Source organism: Lolium perenne, chromosome 2, assembly GCF_019359855.2.
Source record: "Lolium perenne isolate Kyuss_39 chromosome 2, Kyuss_2.0, whole genome shotgun sequence".
In the NCBI taxonomy this organism is placed as follows: Eukaryota; Viridiplantae; Streptophyta; class Magnoliopsida; order Poales; family Poaceae; genus Lolium; species Lolium perenne.
Genome location: NC_067245.2, coordinates 109,338,368 through 109,353,707, shown reverse-complemented (window position 1 = coordinate 109,353,707; position 15,340 = coordinate 109,338,368). Strand labels below are relative to the sequence as shown.

Here is a 15,340-nt window from a genome sequence, read left to right as displayed (position 1 = left end):
AAATGCAGCTTGTCGGCGAAGAGGAGTGTGAGCCTGGATAGGGGGAGGGCCGCGTCATAGATGAAGGCATGCTTGACAAACTCCGATCAATGGAACTAGAGATGATGTCTCCGTTTGTAGTAAGCCCATCGAGCCCGATGTCGGCATGGCTCGTGGAAGATCTTGCGTGATGGGAGGAGCTCAAAGGCGGAGTTTTCGTTTGGTGGGGAGGATATCGGGGGTGGCGGAGCAGACATCAACGTGTGCCATCAAATGTGTGTTGGAGGTGGCACTGGTTGCGGATCCGGTGGATACGAGGTTCGCCCCTCTGCTTGCACTTACAATTGGTCTCCTTGCCTGCCGAGAGCCTCAAGCTACCGTGAGTGTCGCCGGGTCTCCGATACATTGCCGTCCTATTTAGCGACCCAAATGAACAACGAGTGGTGGAGAAGAGAAGGGGTGTGCCACAAGTCGCATGATGGGGCCAAGCCTTAGTAGAGATGGGTGATTAGGTGGGGGGGGGGTATGGCCATGGTGGCTGGGGAGAGGAAGCGGCAGCCAATGCCAGGGCCCTTGGGAGCAATAGATGGGCGACTGGGCGAAGCTAGGGAAAGAAGATAGATAAACGTGAGTGAGTGGTACTCGACAAACGGAAAGAAGATAGGGAAAAGTGAGTGAGCCCCCATGTTATTGAAAATATCGAAAAATATATAGAAAAAATAGTATCCGTAGCAACGCACGGGCATTCAACTAGTGAATATAAAAAATACTATTTTTAGAGCTGCCATACCTTATGGGTAGTTTTTGTCTATTCACCCTTTTTTGGACGGCATCTTTTATCTTTCAATTGATATTCCAGCTTTCCAGCCTTGGGCCCAGACCCCTCCCGCGTCCAGGCTTTCCAACCTTTGGGCCCAAAACCCAGTTTCGCCTTCCACCGGGCCATTTCTTTGGATTGGACTTCCACTCACCACCTCCTGCGAGCGAATTGCTCCGCCTCCTCGAACCCTTCGTCTCGACGGGACCAGACAGACCTCAGCCGCCGGCGCGCTGTGCGCCCGTGCCGCCGCCCACTGCCTGGCCGGCCCTCCGCCACGCTCCCTGCCGCCACCGCGTTCGAATCCCCCGGTGCCACACGCCTGACGCCGCGCCGGCGCTGCGGAGGGCCGAGCTCGACAGGCTCGGCAAGAACGGCGATGGCGGCGCTGTCACACCATCACCCATTGGAACCAGCAGAAATTCATCACCCACGTGAGAAGTTTCTTCTGTTCTGATTTCTGTTTTTTTCATTCTCCCTAACTGAGATTGGAGGATTATCCTTAATTAGTTAATTTCTTCTGACTTGTAGGTCTGAAAATTGGAGAACATGAAGAAGCTGGACAAGTGTACTGAATTGACACATATATGGGACAGAGCTGAAAAGAAACCAAGATAACTGCAACCTCAAGGCCAAAGCCGATATCTATCGAGGATGAAAGCCAAAATCAAGATGGAAATGTGAGCAATCCTCCTTCCATTGAACAATAGCTTCCTTCTTATTATTTCTGAACTTACATATCTAAAATTGTTGCGCCGTGTTTTTGTGTCTCTTAACATACCCATTATGAAAATACTGGCTCCAGTACTGCCATGGCAATTCATAGAAAAATTTGGATGCAAGAAGCTTGATACCTTCTTATCCTCTGCCACACCCATCCTACAGTCAATCGGGTTCTTAACTTCTTATACACACGACACTAAGTAACCAGAACGGATGAAATATATAAGTTTGTGGAAAAGATTCAAGAGATCATATAAAGTGATATGTAACCACGCCTTTGCCCATCCTCCTAGATTGATAATGTAATGTCCCCTTGAAAATCTTAAATGCAAAAACTGAAAAAAAGAAGGAAAGAAACAAACATGCAAAGTTCACTTAGTTTCTCCTTCGAGACATGAAAAAAGGAATGTGATTTCCTTTTAGAACATAGAATTTGGTAATTTACTATTGGTTAGTTGTATGTACATGTTACATACTACATCCACCACTATTTATGGGTCATTGTGGTGATTTAATTTTGGCCACTAATTTTATCAATACAGAGAGTTATGTTTTAGAAAAATTATGCCATTAGTAACATCTTTTTTTTTTGTATGAATCCAATGAAATAACTTTTGTGGCACATAACAGCCCCATTTGTTAGTAAGTTTATGGTTAATCACTCATTGAATTAACTATTCCTTGTAAGTATGGATAGAGACAGAAAGAGATCGTGATGTATATTAGGATACCGCCCTAAAACACCATGCATTATGACCGGTCTAGCATAAAAAAAGTCTCTACTTTGATTATGCTTTATTACCGTAAACTACGAGAGTCAAGGTAGATCCCATCATATCTCTGAATGGGCGGTGCGCAAGACGAGAATGCACTGCAAGCCAGAATTGCTCATTGACGGGCGACCGCGTGAGTGCCAGACCCGTCACGCGTGCGACCAACGCATGGCCCCACCATCTCCTTATTTTCTCCCGTCCACACCACCTTCTCTGTCTTTGTTCTCCACCCTCGATAGATCTAGACAAGAGAGAGAGAGAGAGGGCGCTCCACTCCATCGCCCATCCTCCTCCTCCTCCTCCCCCCTCCTCCTCCTCCTCCTCCTCCTCCTCATATCGTCACCAGAGCCAAGGCCGACGCCCAAGAAGAAAGGGGTGCAAGGGGATTTAGAGGGATGGTGGGGGGCTGTGGCAGATCGGCGAACGTGGCGATTTGAGAAAGGCGATGCGTCGCGGCAACGCCTTGGCCACGGCCAAGGGCTGCGGTGGCCGGCGGCTCAGCCTGTAGCGGGGCAGCAGAAGGGGAAGGTGGTGGTGGCGTCACGGCCAAGGCAGATCTGGAGAAGGGGCGTGGCAGTTGCGACGGATCTTGCCTTTCTTCCTCCCTCAGGCGTGCAAGTCTCCTTCCCCTCCCATTTAGATAGCTTGTCGTTTTGCTGTCGGAAGTGACTGAGCTCCTCTTTCCCTGCAGGGTGACCGCCATTGCAAGTCGCACTGTACGTTGATGTTTTGGAGTTCTTCTCGTATCCTGATCTGCCTCCACCGTCCTCATCCGTGGTCTCAACTCTCAACACTCACAGTGCCACAACTTTTTCCGTTCAACCGCTCTCGTTCTCTCTCTCCCCGCCCATTCCGTGTTCGCCAAACAAGACAACCGAGTATCCACTCTACCTGCGGTACCCTGTGATTGTGGAAGAATTGAGCAATGGAGCTGCGTTCAGCGCGCCGCCTCAGGTCGCAGCCATCTCCCGGAGCTCGCCGTCGTTTCCGGCCTCGTCACTTCCCGGATGGCGGCGGAGCAGGCTTGATCAACACCCTTCCGGATGACATGCTGCTCCAGGTTCTGGCTCGTCTCTGTTGCGCCCGCGCTGCTGCCCTCACCGGCGCCCTCTCCCGCCGGTGGCGCGGCCTTTGGACGCACCTCACCGAGCTCTCCTTCCGCGATATCTCGCCGGACGCTCTTGACGTGGCCCTCAACCAGGTCGCCTGCCCTGCCCTCTCCCGCCTCAAAATAAAAATCCCCAAGCGGCACACCATCCATCCTGCCCGCGTCTCTTCGCTACTTGGTGCTGCCGCGCGGCTCGCCCCGGCGGATCTTGTCTTTAAGGTTTGGGGGCACACCAAAGATAGTAACATTGCTGTCGAGATCCCCTGCTTTAACCGTGCCACCTCGATCAAGCTTGATGTGGTCAACCTCTACCTATTACCGCCGGTGGGGTGCGTTCAGTTCCCTGTGCTGGAGAGGCTATCAATCTCTGGCTGCCATATCAACATCGGTAAGCTGATCCTGCATTGCCCTCACCTGCGCGTGCTAGAGGTATGCAACTGCTGGGGCTTCAGCATGATCAGAATCCGCTCACCAACGATTGAAAATATTTCCGTGGACCACGGACCCGTAAGAGGCATTGACATCATGGCTCCCTTGCTTAATCGATTAAGGATGTGCGTCTACATGGCCCCACATTTCAGTTTGTCATTCTCGGCGCCAATGCTGAAAGATCTCTGTTTGTGGTGCCCGTGTTTAATTCAAAATGTTGGGATTGGAGAGGTATGGCGTCTGCGCTATATGCGACTTGGGATCAAGAAGAGTGCGTATGTCCTATATTTGTCCATAGATACTCCGGTATGTCTTCTTTCTTTCTCCATTTTCTCTACCATAAGCAACCTTTTGTATATTATCTTCATATAATTGTCTTATCTCCGTACTGTATAATTTATCCTATAACTGCTGCATGACTACATTAACAATGTGGCTATTCTGTCAAGCACAGTATGTTAACATCAGTTCCCACTTCTCAGACAGGGCGTTCCAAATGTGTTGTCCAAGTAACATACAATCTACAGTACAACAAACGGGATGCAAATTTTCTACATGTATCAGTATAAAAGCATAGCATAATCTTACTACTACAAATCCTAGCATTCCAAACCTCAAATTTATGCTCGTTATAGATACAAGGTAGAAAAATCATGAATACTATTACTAAGGTATAATTATGTAACACACATGGTTTTAAAGGCGCCAAGGCGTCCCAAGGTGATGGGGGGAGGGGGGGGGGGGGGGGGGCTCAACGCCAAGGCGCTCAAGGCGCATTGCAAGGCGACGCCTTTGAGGCTGCCTTGCTGGAAGCAAAGCATCAGCTAGGTAGGATGAGCAGAGGCAAGCAGAGGCAAAGCAGGCAAGAAGAAGTGCATCACATACACACACCAGACACCACCAAGGCACCAAGAGAAGCTGTCATGGAAGCTGTACATTGTTTCCCCTCTGGGAGAGGGATGCACCAGTGGGAGGAGTCGCCAGAAGCTTGGCCGGAGTTGGGGAGGCCGGCAGATGAAGGAGCAGCAGCAGATCTGCCCAGAGTTGGGGAGGTCGCGTGAGAGGAGCTCCCCCTCTCTCTCTTCCCTCTCTTTCCCCTATAGATGGCCCTCAATTTCCCTCCCAGCCCGCCATTTCTGTTTTCCCCTCCTGCCAGCCCAAAGTTTCCCGCGCACAGAACAGAGGCGTCCAGATTCTTGCAAGGCGGCGATTTCGCGCCTAGGCGACGCCTTTGGACGCCTCAGAGACGCCTTTGGACACCTTGGGCAGAAAACAAAGGCGACGCCGACGCCTTGCCCTCCTGAAACGCTCGGACGCTTAAGCGTTGCTTAGGCGACGCCTTTAAAACCATGGTAACACATAAATAAAAGTCAGACTCCTCTCTAAATTTAGCTGAAAAGGAAATAAAAAAAGAAAGAATTGAAAATATGGAAGGTTATTACTTGTCAAACATGTGAGAACTGAGTTTATGGAGTCATTTTTCTGGAATTCCACTGAACTGGACCATTTTTTCTAACCCGCTATGGTATTGGGCAGATTACAACTATGACAACTGATTATTGTCCTATAATAGTTAAGTACCCAAAATACTATCTCAAAGCGCAATCATAAATCGGAAGCGGAAGGGTATCGATAGAGGGATACTCCTATTGCAGCGATATTTTGACAAGTATAAAACATTTGTTATGCCTTGTTCGATAATATTTTGGCAATAAGGGTATGACCGCTAGACTTTCCAATTTTGTTGTCTAAAAATAAAGACTAACATATGTTTAGCGCCCTAGGTGTCACATATTGTTTCTTTTTTGCATGGGTGTAACAGGATCTGTTTCTTGGGGTATTGCCGAAACAGAAACGATGATATGCGTGACATGATTGAAGTAGCACAGGTAGGAGAGGAACTGGCCCACCGTTCCTTCAGATGGTTATTCTCACGCACAGACTTCTTAACTTGTGTCAGCTTCAGTTAGTTTCTGCGTGGAACTTGGCCAGGATAAAGCCTATGTTGCAGGGATACGTCCCATAAGTGCCGTATCGGTGCAGGATACTGCACCAAGACGGGGATACACCAAAAAACGTGTGGGATACGTGCCTGACCTGTTGCATGTACCACTCAAGCCACAGCCCACATCAAGGCCTCATGCTGCTGTACATACAACGAGTTGGAACTAGAAAAGGCAGCTATCTCCTTCAGATCACCACGAATGGAAAAAGATTAGGCTATTTAATTGACATTATTTTTCTCATACTCTATAATATTGGTTACTGATCCTGATTTCTAATGAAATTATGCATATAGTAGCCGTATCCCCGTAAGTCTATTTTCAGAAAATGCCGTTTCACCGTATCGCCGTATTCGTATCCCCGTATCCGTATCCCCGTACCATGTAACATAGGATAAAGCACGTCTACCGGGTCAATATTTGATCTTCAAATGAGCTTCTAAATCAATATATTCAAATCTAAAATTTCAGCCAACAGTCCATGTGAAGCAGTGGCAATTGTCATGCACCCTTGAGTTAAATAGACTCCAAACTTTATCTGGTGTCTGTTGCACCATTCATTTATTCTCCTATGCTGATGCAGGAGAAGAAATCGTTTTGAGCTATCTAGTTTCTCTCAATTTTAGCTGAAAGTCTGAAACGACCTGAGGTCTAGTCCTGTTTGTATTTTTTTCTTCAACAGTTACCATTTTAGATGCCTCCCCAATAGGGAACTTCTTCCCAACAAAACACAAAAGTTCCCTGCATTTTCTTCTGCCTTTTAAACAAAAAAAGGTCTTGTTGGTTGCTTTCCTTTTTTCTGCAGGTCCGAAATTCCTCCTTGTCAAGCAACAAAGCCAGTAGAAGAGTCCTGTGTACTGATGTCAAACCAAGGTTTGCATTCATGAGCATCAGTGTCGATGCTCATTAGCTTAGATCAAATTTCTTCAAAATTTGGCCAGCCTATGGCTACTTGTAGGTGTTCAACCGACAAAAATTAAATGACACACAAACTACGAGAAGCAGACATTGGGTAGCAGGTCTATCAAACAATGTACCCATTATTCTGTTTGCCAAACTCGTGCATCATTTACCGTGCATCCAGTTAGTACTTCGTTAATTAAATTACCTGCACAATATGTTTCCGAACTGTATTATTGGTCCTGCGAATATTTGATTTTTTTACACGATGTTCTTATACATTTGCAGCTTCTGATGCTAGACGCTGCCCGGAACTTTTCTCAACAGATAGCACCGCTCCCTGCCCTTTCTTATTTGCATTTAAGTTTAGCAAGAGGGCATGTTTCTGGTGCAATATTATCACATCTTCTTGGAGTTTGTTCCACTATACGGGCGATTATTATAGTGCTCACCTCAAAATTTGAGGTAAGTTGTTCCTCACTTTGGCTACCTGACATGCACACGTTTTAAGACTTTTGCTGTGCGAGATTTTTTATATACGGTGTAAACTGTAAGGTTTATTGATATTAAGAATCGTCCTTTTCTTCTCTTTCAGTATCAAAAACCATGCCTACCAAATTGTTCTTGTGATGAACCCCAGAATTGGAGAACCCAAAACATCCCCTTGGTAGCTCTTGAAGAAGTACAAATCGAAGGTTTTGGTGGAGCTGATCATGAAGTTGATTTCCTGAAGCTTCTGTTCAGATGCGCAACTGCGATGAAAAGGATGACCGTGGGACTGGCCCCTCGGGTCTATCCAGCCAGCAGAGGAGGCAGGAAGATGTACAGCCTCCTTAAGGCTCATCCTTCTGTGACATGCTCTGTTTATCGCTGCTAGCAGGTTATGTATGTATGCATGGCTGCCAAATGCATCTAGATGTAAGGAGAGATGATATGTTCCTCTTATCTTGTCAAACTTGAGCCCGTGCTCTTTCTTCCCTACCCTAGTTTTCATGTTTGCTGAATGTTTAAAACAGTTATATGAACTTAAGACTATCACTGGGGTTTCATGGTCAGATCCATTTTCTCCTTGCTTTTGGCTCGACTTGGTGGATTTCTACAAAATTGCATGTTTTTTTTTGGTTGTTACGTTGCTATTGACTTTGTTAGTCTCAATGAGTGCCGCTGTATGAACAGATATTAGTAGGACTAGGATACCCACAGAAAATATTGCCCGGATGACTATGAGCCAGCTCGGCGGGCGGTCTCTACCATGAATTCCAATTTCTTTTATGTTTTTGAAATCATGCCTCGTCCCGCTCCAGTTCGGCGTCATGCCGCAGTTCCTTGCAGAGCCAGAAGATCATGGAACAATAGCTCAATCAGCTTCGGGCAATCGTCAGAATGTCCTTTTTTTTCCGGGTAAAACGAACCTTTATTAAGAAGACATGCGCAGCCATGGGGGCATGCCCAATACACTCTAGAAAGCGGGATCTTCTCTATCTCTACTATCTCTACTACTTAAAAAATCTAAACTGTTTCCGTATTCTGCCAATACGTTTGGTCGGTCCCCGTTCCTTTCGTCGTCTCCGTCGTTCCCACATGGGCCAGGCCCAACGAACATGCACCCTTTGGTCAACCAATACGTCTGGTCCTTCATCCGGCTCTTCAGTCGTTGCTTTGTCAAAACTGTCCCCGCAGCCAACCCCACCGACACAGATCCCCGCCGCCCCTCTCCCATCACCACACCGCCCGCTCCCGGGCTCCCTCATCCTCCTCTCCGCCTCCGGTCGGAGGCATCGGCGCATCGGCAGTCGTCGGCGTCGTCTACCATGAACGGCAGCATATTCCAGATCGGCATCCGCCCGTCGGTGGCGTCATCCTACGTCGGCATCCACCCGTCGCCGACGTCGACCAGCATGTACTGCCGCTTCTGCATCGGCATCAAGATCCTCGGCCGTCACTGCCTCCACCGTGCGGATTCGCTCTCCATCGCACGGATCCGCCCGTCATCGCCTGCACCTCGATTGTCCTTGTCCTCCACCGCACCTTCGTAGAAACATCCGCCTGTGCCGAGGCTGATCTGCAGCCTCCAGGATGTAGGGAATCCCTCCTAGACTGGGCTGCTCGAAAAATGACTCTGTCGTCCTCCTCCGAGCCGGGAAGACCCGCCCACGCCAATGCACCTCGCCGGCGGTATTAAGTACGAAGGATATGCGACTATATCAGGACCAACGCCCACGAATGGTTGTGGTGATCCGTCAGCAAAGTTATTGCGTCCCTTCCAAGTTTCAGGTATTCTTCTACCTTAATCTCCCAGGAAGTCCTGCTCCCAGGGTACTATACGGATGATGCACAATGACAACTTGGATGGTTGGACTCTTTGGTGTGCTAGAACATTCTGTAGTCTGGGATTGAGTTAGTAGCAGGTACTGCCTTCTTGAGGATTGCTACCATACATCCTTGAGATCCTTACATGTAGGATCACGAAGTAGGTTTGTGCCATCAGTTAGTTGAATAGCTCCATCAGTTAGTTGAATTCTTAATCTGTGCTGGGCCAGTGCTTGTCGAAATGCATTAGTAAGCTCTCGATTGGAATGTATGTAGGGATCAATGAGGCAAGGGAGAATGAGATTATGTTTATGTGGGTAGCGTGTAAAATGCAACACATTTTGACATTGATGGCACTGTCGAGTAGAAAAAAGGTAATGACAACCTGATGCCTATTACTAGGATGCAGGTTGTGCCCAAAATTTGTTCTTTAGAATGTTGTGCAATAAATAGACCATATTCCATAGTTAAGTTTCGTCTCACTCTGTTGCTAATATTGTTGAACCATGTGACTGTTCAAAGTCTCATCAGGACACGGGAGTTCAATTGCTTTATTTTCTCCATGACCCATTATCCACGAGACCACGAAGTATCTTTCGCATATGAGTTATTACAATTTCATCTTTAGCCAACTTTGCCAGATGGCACTTTATTTTGAGGCACGTATATGTCCAATAATCTCTATGTTTGCTTGATTGTGTGATGTGTCTGCTGCCATATTGATTGCAGGTGGGAAGCATAGGCATCTGAACCTTCGGGTTGCTTCTCAGCTAATAAAACAACAAGCTATTCTTCAATTCAGGAAATTAGAGACCGGAGTATTAAAAGTTGGGCCTATCATCCCAATTCGACTTGACTTACACCAACCATATTTCAGACTTCTCTTTCCTAAGAAACTGTAAACGGTATGGTGAAGTGCACATGAATTCTGATCATGCACCTATTATAACAGAAGACTGTAACATATAATCTTCTAGAGCACTTGTAAATAAAATAGTTGCCGGGTGTTAATCGTTGCAGGTTCAAAATTTCACACTATTGACAACTTTGTATGGTTAAGGAATTATTTTCCAATTGTTTGCACTTTTTAAGGAGAATGACTTTGATTACTTATGATAGATGCTCTGCTGGTAAGTTTCTCTGGACCAAGAAAATAAATTCTTCTAGCAACACCAATTCCACGTAAGTTGTCAAATACTATTTAATTCTATTAATATTGCAGGTTATGATGCTACTACTTTTTAAGTTTCAGTATAGGTCAAATAGTACTTTTTAAATTTGAGCATAGGTTATGTCTTTGTTTTTTTAGGATTCTACTACTTTTTAAGTTCGATTATATGTTAAATATGAACTAATGTGGACGTTTATATCATTTATTAATCTGATCTTTTTCCATGGCAGGCATCCATAATGCCAAGAAGAAAAAGTTTGGGGCCGTAGCAGGAAGATACTTACATGGATGTTCTTGCTGCATTAATAGCCGGTTAGTTGTGAAGTTTGGCCTCTCAAGTAGTCCAATCCTCGATAGCAACCATAGATTTTCTTTTGTTACCTAAGGCTGGTCAATATTTGTATGGCGTTTGAAGTTTACATCATTCCTACTAATAACTAAGTTTACTCAGAAGTGTTCCTCTCTTTCTTGTAGACTAACATAGGCAGTGGCGGCGCTACGGGTGGGCCATACTGGGCCATGGCCCACCCTTTCCTGGCTACTTTCCCTTAAATTTTGGCTTAAATTTGGGCCATCAGCAACAAATAGTTTATTTTCGACCCACTTTCTGCTTACCGGCCCAGTCTTTATTTTGGTGGTGCTCCGCCACTGAACATAGGTGTATGTACTACTGTGAATGCAGGAGAGCAAGCGTCAAGCATAATATTTCACTTTTCGGAGCTGAAGAGAAGACGACCAGAGACATGAATCTGGCAACGTAGAAGTCTTGAGAAAATAACAAGAGAGGTGTTGTACAAGGTGACCAAGAAAGGAAGCAGAAAGTCGACTAGGGACAGGATTTTTCCCACTTAAATCAGAGGTACAAAGTCAAGTTTCCCTTGCTCCATTCTATAATTGCTTCACTATATATGATCTACTGCAATACTAGGGATATTAATTTGTGATGTGTAGAGATGAAACCACTAATTGCGTATGAATTGCTTCAGCTACTATTCAGTTCCCTTTTCTCCCTTTCTTTATCAACTTCAGTCATAAATACATGGTGAGGTATTTGTTGTTACTTATGCTCTGTTCAGTCAGAAATACATGCGGAGTTATTCTACATGATGTGCCCTGATTTCTTACTTTCCATGTATTTATTTCCTGGGGGCTTATCAACCTTTTGCCAATGAATTGGCAATATCTATGGCTGCACTTAATAGTTGTTATGTAGGCCAATTGCCTCATGGACCGATATGCTATTCGACAAGATGTGCCCTCATTTCTTATTTTCCATGTATTTAACACTTGATGTGTATCCAATTTATTGAATCACTTCTGATTTTTGTATCTCAGTTCAAATTTTCTCTTTTTTTTGCTAATTATGATGTAAGTTTCTGAGAGTTGGCTGTGATGCACCGATTTCAAATCAATAAAAAGGAGGTAATCTATAATAACCTTGTGAGCAGAGGTAATTATCTCTGTCTCTTTCACATGATGTATTTAAGTTCTACTGTATTTTGAAGCCAGTCATGTATGTCTCTTGGAGTGCTGTTAGTAATGACTTAGTAACGATTTACGCTTAACCATTTTACAATATGGGATGGAACTTTGTGCAAGTTTTAGATGATTTACTTTTCTTTTGGTCCATTATGAGGTGTGAAGTGGTAAAGATCAACTATTCTCACTTCTATGCATGACTTCTGGAGAGGTTACTTTCTTGCTCTCTTAAGTTTGATAATCTTACAGTATTTGGTAGATGGGCACTATGCATTCAAATATCATCATTATGTTACTTAATAGTATTCCGCATTCAACCTTCGTACATTATAAGATTGCATTCTGCAGTGACATACTGACATGTTGTTTAGAAGACTGTCATTCTCCTGCTCCAAACAAATGCCTTGCGCAGTTTAAATAATTCAATCTATGCGCCTGGGTTAAGCATGTAGCCATGTTTTCGCAAAGGTTGATTATACAATTTAAATGCTTTATTCCTATGCAATATAGTTAAATAAATCTGTCTGGCGTTTAGGAGCATTTCTGCTCGAGAACAAGCGAACCAAGCGTATATTGGTGTCTATATTATAAGCTCTATTTTATGTTTGGAAGCTAGAAGCTCATATACTCATATTCTGGATTCAATAATTAGTTGAACTGGTTATTTAACTGCTGCAAGACACAGATATGTTCAGCTTTCAATTTTGAAAAAAAAATCCTATCTTGTTTGACCCTACTGGGTTGGCAATCCTGCCAAGTTCCTAAGAAAGCTTACGGAGGAGGAGATTGCCTTCATCTCCCAATCAGCAACCAACTACTTCAACTTAGCTCAAGTTCATGCAGCCGAGAATGAAGAGCTTCAATGAGATTGAGCTTGAGAAGAAGCTGAGGAAGAAGTTTGCTCACAAAGACGAGGAGTACGACTCGATGCTTGGAGTGGTCCGTGAGATACCTCCGCAGCTCATCCTTACTGACAATCCTCCCAGATAAATCTAAGGCGACTGCCGTTGCTCATTGAACGTTTTTCTCTTGTCAGGCCCCTGTTGGGATGCCTTGTGCTGTTACATGGTGACTTGGAACATTTGACGTATGTCTGGTGTTGTTCTCTGTTTTTGCCCCAATAAGATTTGGGTCGAGCGTTGTTGTAGGATCGACCATATATGGTACATCTCTTTTCCATTGAAATGAAGAGAATCATGGTTTCACTTTTGCACATTCGGAATGTAGTGCACTGTGCACATTATTGAAGCAGTGATGTTTTGCACCGAAAGGTGCCTGTAGTGGCGTGTTTTGCCTTTGGAAGTCTGATCCCTCTGCCCCCATGCAAAGGAACCGCATGTGTTTGACATCATATGCTCAATGTCCTATGATCATCATCTGGGGTTGAATGCTGGTAGAAGATCTTCTCTATCAGAGAAGTACACATTTCTTTTTCTATATATTTTGGTTCAAATTTCTTTCTAAATTTAATTATTTTTGTTTTCTGGAAATTTGTTCAGTAAGTTAGACAAAAGGAGTAGCCACTGAGAAGCATTATATCTTCTCTAGAACAACATTAGTTTGTCATGTTTGCAGATAATTTTATGGATTGATCTCTCCATAGATAATGCAATAGGACGTGTAGTAGAGGTAGTAGGAAGGGAAGACACACCATACCTTACTTTGTTGTAGATAATAGTGCAATAGCTTGTACTGTGGCTTGACAAAACCGAGTGTATATTGCAATAGCTTGTACACTGATTTACCTGTGTTCACTACCCCATATTGTTGGTGATATGGTATGATCTTGTAATTATCTTTGCCTTCTATGAGGCTATGGGTTCTTGAAAAAATAAATCATATATTTCATAATTTGTTAAATACATATTTAGAGTACTCATGTCCTTCTAAGAACCGAGTCCAAATCACATGTGTTGCTAATTATTTTATGCAATGATGGCTAACATGATGTCAAGTCGTGATATTTGCAAATGAGACACATGACGTTATGAAAAGGGATAGCAAACTATAAGTCGTCATAGATGAAGGGTACCAAAAAATCAAATTACATTTACATTTCTTGTTTTCTCGTGGCAAAGCACGAACATTTAACTATTTATTGATACAAATGTATTAGTAGAGTGCTTATTTTATATTTAAATAATGTCAACTGTATCGGTAGTTAAAATATACTTTAAACTAGATATAATCTTATTGGTTTGTAGAATACATTGTGGCTTTTTTCAAATGTGAAGTTTTGCATGTGAAATGTTACGAGGAAAAATAGTTGTCATATTGAGTTGTAAACTATATATGTGCATTGAAAAAATAATTTGATTACCCGTGGCAGCGCACGGGCATTTATACTAGTAAACTTTAAAAGCATGGTTTATGTACACAATATCATATTTATGGGGTCCCTTCTCTCTCTATTCTGATTAAAGTTGTACTCCCTCCGTCCATTAATAGTTGTCTGATGGTTCATCTAAATTCGGATGTGATGAGGACTAAGTCCAAGGGTGTGCCCGATCTTCACGGATTTGGGTGGAACTCGTGGGGGTAGGTGGATGAACGCGATGAACACGAAGAACGCGAGGCGGAATCGTGGGGATACAACACACACACGCACACAAACCGGTTTTCCCTTGTAGGCCCGATACACCTACTCGATAGAGGTTGCGAGAAAAGACCTTCCGGTAGAAGTCCCGCAAAGAGATCGACAAATCGAAGCTCGCAAGATCTAGAAGGGTGAAAAGACCGGAAGGTTGATAGAAGTGCAAGCAAAAGACCAAATAGGTAGAAGTGCAAGCAAAAGATCAAACAAACGGTAGAAATCACCAAAGAGATCTTGACAAGTCGATAAGGAGCCCGAGTGGGTACAAGATCATAGATCTAGGTAGGGTTCCCACAAGGGTGAGCTAAGCTCAGGTTTAATTTCACATCAAGTCTAATCTCAGATCTGAGCCAACAAGGCTATTTATAGGTGGGGGCGAAGGGGTAAGTTACACGCTGAAAAGTGCTGTTGTGCTGAAGTTCGATGGGGCGGAAGTTCCGGTCAACTTGGGCGGAAGTTCCGGTCAGGGGCGGAAGTTCCGGTCTGGACGGGCGGAAGTTCCGGTCGGGGCGGAAGTCCCGGCCAAGTTCCGGCCTTGTTCCGGAATTGCGCCATTGTCCCGCAGTAACATCCAGTATGGTTTTCGCCGAATTTCGGAACTTGGGCGGAACTTGGGCGGAAGTTCCGGTGGGCGGAAGTTCCGGTCTCCAGGGGCGGAAGTTCCGGCTGGATCCTGTCTTCTGGGCGCTGGAGGGCATCTGGAGGGAACCTGGCCGGAAGTTCCGGTCCTGGGGGCGGAAGTTCCGGCCTGGGTGCTGAAGCTCCATCTTCTTCATTTCCAGCTCTCTCTTCATTGGCTTGGTCTCCATGGCTCGCTTCTTGGTCGATGTACCTGATTGAACATAGGGTATTGGCATGAAGTAGCAATCCATCCAAAGGGGTGTCAAAGGCGTACATGGAGAGGAGCGAATTCACCTCTTGGTGTAGGGCTTGGGCTCGAGCTCGTGTCATTGGACCACGAGGAGGGCTTGTCGGTCTTGAGGCGGTGGTGTCCGAAGGCCACCCCGTATCATCTCCCCCCCCTTGGGAAAGAGTCGTCCTCGACTCTAACGTCT

At 45.0% G+C, this 15,340-nt stretch overlaps 1 protein-coding gene and 1 long non-coding RNA gene across 6 annotated transcripts; both read left to right on the top strand.

Moving 5' to 3' along the window:
* Positions 1 to 958: 958 nt before the first annotated feature.
* LOC127333665 (uncharacterized) lies at positions 959 to 7,787 on the top strand. 2 transcript variants are annotated; one of them, XM_051360057.2, is made up of 5 exons: positions 959 to 1,230; positions 1,328 to 1,476; positions 2,984 to 4,135; positions 7,021 to 7,197; positions 7,328 to 7,787. In XM_051360057.2, the coding sequence occupies exons 3-5, from the start codon at positions 3,218 to 3,220 to the stop codon at positions 7,607 to 7,609; spliced, it is 1,377 nt and encodes a 458-aa protein (XP_051216017.1). In that variant the 5' UTR covers positions 959 to 1,230; positions 1,328 to 1,476; positions 2,984 to 3,217; the 3' UTR covers positions 7,610 to 7,787. The 2 variants fall into 2 exon arrangements, 1 of the variants encoding a protein (XP_051216017.1); XR_007871424.2 differs by lacking the exon at positions 2,984 to 4,135.
* A 492-nt stretch (positions 7,788 to 8,279) lies between these two features.
* LOC127333666 (uncharacterized) lies at positions 8,280 to 12,972 on the top strand. 4 transcript variants are annotated; one of them, XR_007871427.2, is made up of 4 exons: positions 8,280 to 9,006; positions 9,772 to 9,947; positions 10,063 to 10,525; positions 10,688 to 12,972. It is a non-coding gene; the product is annotated as an uncharacterized lncRNA (long non-coding RNA). The 4 variants fall into 4 exon arrangements; XR_007871428.2 differs by having other exon boundaries at positions 8,281 to 9,006; positions 9,772 to 10,224; positions 10,444 to 10,525; XR_007871425.2 differs by having other exon boundaries at positions 8,282 to 9,006; positions 9,772 to 10,525.
* The last annotated feature ends 2,368 nt before the right edge of the window (positions 12,973 to 15,340 follow it).

Bases quoted from the DNA above. Each gene is read 5' to 3' on its own strand.
- LOC127333665 (XM_051360057.2), top strand. From the start codon at position 3,218: ATGGAGCTGCGTTCAGCGCGCCGCCTCAGGTCGCAGCCATCTCCCGGA. The intron at 4,136-7,020 runs GTATGTCTTCTT...ATACATTTGCAG, and splicing joins ATTTGTCCATAGATACTCCG to CTTCTGATGCTAGACGCTGC. The intron at 7,198-7,327 runs GTAAGTTGTTCC...CTTCTCTTTCAG, and splicing joins TGCTCACCTCAAAATTTGAG to TATCAAAAACCATGCCTACC.